Raw genomic sequence first — 4,896 nt, forward strand, 5'->3', positions numbered from 1 at the left:
GCTTCATCCTTACTTAGGTGAAGGGCAGGTGTCCCCAGTGTGATGTCTGACCCAGGGCAGGGCTGTGAAGGCCCTCCACAGGTCAACAGGGTGACTCCTGCTCCTGAGGTGGGTTAGGCTGGGTGCATTAGCCACAAGGAGGCACCTTGGGGTCCAAGGCTAAGTGGCAGAGTCCCAGGATGGAGGCTTTGAGTGCTGCTCCCTTAGGATCTCCGGGGCAACAGTGGCCTGTCCACTTCTCAGGGGTTCCCTCAGCCCCACCCCAATTCTTCCTCAGATCCTGGACTTTGGTCTGGCCAGGCAAGCAGACAGTGAGATGACAGGGTATGTGGTGACCCGGTGGTACCGGGCCCCTGAGGTCATCTTGAATTGGATGCGCTACACACAGACAGGTAAGAGGCCTCCCTTCATGCCTGGAGACCCATGCTGCATCTGTCTCCCACCTGGTTCTTCCTGGGGAGCCCCATGGCCACTGCTCCCCAGGAGGCTGTGGGCAGGGTGAACCTGCATGGCCTGAGTGTACATGCCCTCCCTTGCTCCATGTCTGTGTTCTCCTCCTACCTTCCCCTGTGTCTGTGTTCCTATGCCCCCTGCCCCTCGTGTGCCTGTTCGTCCCCCTGCCTTCGGGGCACTGACAGAGCTTCTGTCTCAGTGGACATCTGGTCGGTGGGCTGCATCATGGCGGAGATGATTACAGGGAAGATACTGTTTAAGGGCAACGACCGTATCCTCCCTAGTGGGCATCATGAAGTTGGGGAGGTGGGTGGTTGTATGGGTCCTGCCCTCTGGCCTGTGCTGTGCTCCTGACCTCCATGCAGACCTGGACCAGCTGAAGGAGATCATGAAGGTGACAGGGACACCTCCTGCTGAGTTTGTGCAGAAGCTGCAGAGTGCTGAGGTTGGTAGGGAGTGGGCAGGCCAGCTGGACCTGGGCCTGGGAGCTGGCCCCTCACCATTCTTCCTGTATAGGCTAAGAACTACATGAAGGGCCTCCCTGAGCTGGAGAAGAAGGATTTTGCCTCTGTCCTGACCAATGCAAGCCCTCTGGGTAGGTCTGAGTTGGGTGGGGGTCCTGGGTGCTGGGGCACAAAGCAACCCGGTGGGCCTGATGCCTCCTCCCCCAGCTGTGGATCTCCTGGAGAAGATGCTGGTGCTGGATGCAGAGCAGCGGGTGACGGCGGCTGAGGCACTGGCCCACCCATACTTTGAATCCCTGCACGACACAGAGGACGAACCCAAGGCCCAGAAGTATGACGATTCCTTTGATGATGTGGACCGCACCCTGGATGAGTGGAAGCGTGAGTGGGGTTCCCCATGGGGCCCGTGTTGGGGCCTTGTGTGCCCTGGGCCCCTAACCTATGTTCTTGGGTTGCAGGTCAAGTGAGGAAGAGGACAGGAGATCAGAGGGCAGCATGGGGCTGTAGGACTTGGTCAGGGTGACCTCTGGCTAGGGCGGAAGGCCGTGGGGAGGGGTGTTCCTGGCAGAGGCTCCACACAAAGGTTGGCACAGGATGTATCCCAGGAGCTATGCAGAGCAGGTCTGAGCTCAGGGCAGCAGTGCCCCCTGGCCTCTCCCAGCCCCCAAGCCTGCTAGCTCAGCCTCCCTCATTGGGCTACCTAGCCTCTCCCAAGTCTAGGCCAGAGAGCCTGCCAATTGGAGCCCCTCCACATCCATCTGCTTGTCCTCAGGCCTCTCCGCTCATAACTCTTGAAATGGTTCTCACCTCTTCTTGCTGGTTTCAGGACCCCTCTCACCTGGACAACTGCACACTTTTCATATCCTGCCTACAGGGAAAGTCAACCCCCATGCAGGCCCCAGGGCCAAAGCCCCCCTTGACACCCTGCAGTTCTCCTGGAGTTCACACCTCTCCAAGGCTGTGCTCAGCACCGTCAGCTACGTGCTGACTGTCCTCTTACACAGAGGGCCCTCCCTTCACTTTTTTTTTTTTTTTAAAATTGTAGATGACACAATGCCTTTATTTTATTATTTATTGATTTATTTTATGTGGTGCTGAGAATTGAACCCAGTGCCTCATATGTGCTAGGCAGGTGCTATACCACTGAGCCCCAGCCCCTGCCTGCCCCTGGAAGGCTGTTCTGCAGATGCAGCCTGGGGGACAGAAATGTCTGATGCCAGCACCAAGGTGTGCTACTGAGTGCCAAGCTTCATCCTATTGATCTCCTCGACCTGGGGCTTTGGTCCTGCAATCTGGGGTGGAGGGGCTGGACAGGCTGGGGTTTCCGGATCACAGTGCTTAGGGATGCAGTGTTCCTCTGTGCCTCAGCAGGAGCTCCACCCTTCTGCTCTCATGTGCTTATGAAAAGTTTCTGGTGCTAAACAAGATAACATGAAAACCATAGACCTCAGGATCCTCTCTGTGGTTTCCGCCCACATACACTGTGGCTAGGAGCTTTTGCTTTTACAGTAGGCCACGGAGGACATGTGGCCCAGCCCCTGGGTGGAACACGAACTCCCATCACCTCCCGTTTCCCTGGGACAGCCGGCTTTTTCATGCAGACTTTCCCTAGGTGGGCTGGCCTAGTTAGGATAAGAAGAAAGCCCCATGAGGTACTGGCCTCTGTCCTCCAGTGAGAGCAGAGGCTGACTGTCTGGTCTGTCTCTTGTCCCTCTGCAGGTGTCACTTATAAAGAAGTGCTAAGCTTCAAGCCTCCCAGGCAGCTGGGTGCTAGGGTTCCCAAGGAGACGGCCCTGTGAAGACCCCTGGGTGACATAGGGATATGCTAAGAACTCTGGCTGGGAGCCTCATGCCTTAGCCTCCCTTCACTGGGAGGGATCCTGATTATCACTGTGGCCTTGCCTGGAACTTACATCCTAGGGCAGCTGCTTGGAGAGGCCGAGTAGACCCCCTCCGTGAGTGGACTCCCTCTTTTCCCACGTCTGTATCCCTGCTCTTGGGTGCTCCCAGAGCATCTTGACCTTAGGTGACCTTGGAGCATCTTCGCTGTCTGCACAGTACCTCTACCTATCCTGGAATGGAACACAAACTCCCATCACCTCCTGTTTCCCTGGGACAGTCGGCTTTATAGCTGGCCTTGGGCCTTGGGCTCTGGAGCAGTAGTCCCTTCCAACAGGGCGCAGCAAAAAGCTCAGAGATGTTATGGCTCAGGGTCAAGTGCTGGCCTCTGAGCCCTGCCTGCTCTGGACTGTGCAGAGGTCAGCTCTCAAGAAAAGGAGAGGAAAGGCAGTGGGCTTTGACTCAGGGACATCATCTCTCCTGGGGATGGTCATCATGGATTCTCCTGCAAACCCAAGCTGGAGTGTAAACCAGACATTTGGTGTGCCCATCTGGCCAGAAGGAAATAAACCCTTTTGTAGACCTTCCACTCTGGCTGTGTGGCCTGATGCCTGAGCCCCTCCTCAGACTTCTAAACTCCTGCCCTGCATACAGAAAGGTGGCATCCTGAGCTCAACCCTCCAGCCTGGGGGGTCCAAGCACCCTGCCTCCCCACAGATTACATCACTGGTGTCAACCTTCCTAGCCCTGTATCAAAACTGAAAGCCCCACATTAGGGCTTGGCCCCCTCCATTCTTGTGGGGCGACCTTAGTCTTTATTCAGGCTTAAATTCTGAGCCAGTTGGGGGCAGGGCTGATGCAGGATCAGCCAATGGGAAGGATATTAGGACCTCACCAGGATCTCAGACCCTGCTGAATTACCTTCACCCTCCAAGGCTGAGGCTCCTGGGGAGGAAGGGGATGTGCATGCCAACTGAGGTACCTCTGATCTCTGAGGTGGTCCCTTTCCCTTTGACAGTCTCTTGCTCCTCCCCTGGCCACACCCGGGGGGCATCCCCGAGCACATGCTGCCCTCTGTGGGCCATTCTCCTAGGACAGGCCTCAAGATCAGAGGCCACACTGGGCTCCTTAGATTGTTCTTGCTCCTCTACACTGTCCCTCCTGTAGATGTATCCAAACCGGGGTGTATGTGGGGTGGACCATGGAGGGCCCGGTGTCCCTCTCCCACTGCTGGAGTTCCTGTGGACAGGTGCACAGTTGGCTCTGGCAGATAGGGTCAGATGAGTTGCCACCAAGGCCACCCGCCTTTCTGCCCCAGGGCCTTCTCATACCTTTGGTTCAAACCTGGTCAGTCCCTGTGGCTGTCGCATGGTGGAGACCTGCAGGAGGCACCTGTTCCCAGGTGACCAGCCGGTGTTCACCCCTGGCTGTGGCGCTGGTCCTAGGGAGGGCTGGAGGTGCCAGTTAGGTGGCCCAGGGCCTGGATGAGCTCTCCAGGTGTGGCAGGGTGGGCCTGGCACCACCCACTTCTGACCGCCCCAAGACCCTTTCCCCAGGGCCCCTGGATTTTGCGTGTGCCTCTGAGTCTCACGCCTTTTGGTCATCTGCGGGTCCTTTTATCCTTGCCCGTCCTGCTTCCCGCCTGTAGCCTCCTGCCCTGCCTGACCCGACACTGCTGCAGCCCCCTGTCCGGTCCTGTCTGCGCCTCAGCCCAGACCCGACGACTTTCCACTCATGGTCTCGGGGTCTTCCTGAAGCCTAGGTCGGATTCTGGCAGTTCCTTCTTGAAGCTTGCCGTGGGGCTGCACGTTGATGCCGCCCAGGACCAGCTGAGTCGGGTCCCTGAACCACTTGCCGCCCCCTTTGAGCCCACGGACCCTTGGCCACACCGACTCTTCCCTGAGCCCTGGCCAGGTGCCGGGAGCCGCACTGGACTCAGCGGGCCGCTAACACGTCTGACCCTGTGTCCTTCGCGCTCGGAGTGGGTTCCGGGGACATTTGAGGCAGAAGACAGACGGATGGGCGGGGCTTCAATGACAGTCCACAGGAGGGTCTGGGGACTATTCTCTCTCCTCTCACCCTACACCCCTCCCATCACCAGAAGGGCTTGGGGGCGGGGACCCTCCCCAGGCTCCCAGCC

The 4,896-nt window shown here is 58.0% G+C and overlaps 1 protein-coding gene across 2 annotated transcripts; it reads left to right on the plus strand.

The window, feature by feature from the left end:
• The first annotated feature begins 6 nt into the window (after positions 1–6).
• Positions 7–3,345, plus strand: LOC107134469 (mitogen-activated protein kinase 12). 2 transcript variants are annotated; one of them, XM_048797649.1, is made up of 6 exons: positions 7–392; positions 639–724; positions 819–898; positions 970–1,048; positions 1,125–1,298; positions 2,637–3,345. In XM_048797649.1, exons 2-6 carry the CDS (start codon positions 679–681, stop codon positions 2,714–2,716), a joined length of 459 nt encoding a protein of 152 aa, XP_048653606.1. In that variant the 5' UTR covers positions 7–392; positions 639–678; the 3' UTR covers positions 2,717–3,345. The 2 variants fall into 2 exon arrangements, with proteins under 2 accessions (XP_048653606.1, XP_015332057.2); XM_015476571.2 differs by having other exon boundaries at positions 653–724.
• The last annotated feature ends 1,551 nt before the right edge of the window (positions 3,346–4,896 follow it).

Source organism: Marmota marmota, unplaced genomic scaffold (assembly GCF_001458135.2).
Source record: "Marmota marmota marmota unplaced genomic scaffold, marMar, whole genome shotgun sequence".
NCBI lineage: Eukaryota > Metazoa > Chordata > Mammalia > Rodentia > Sciuridae > Marmota > Marmota marmota.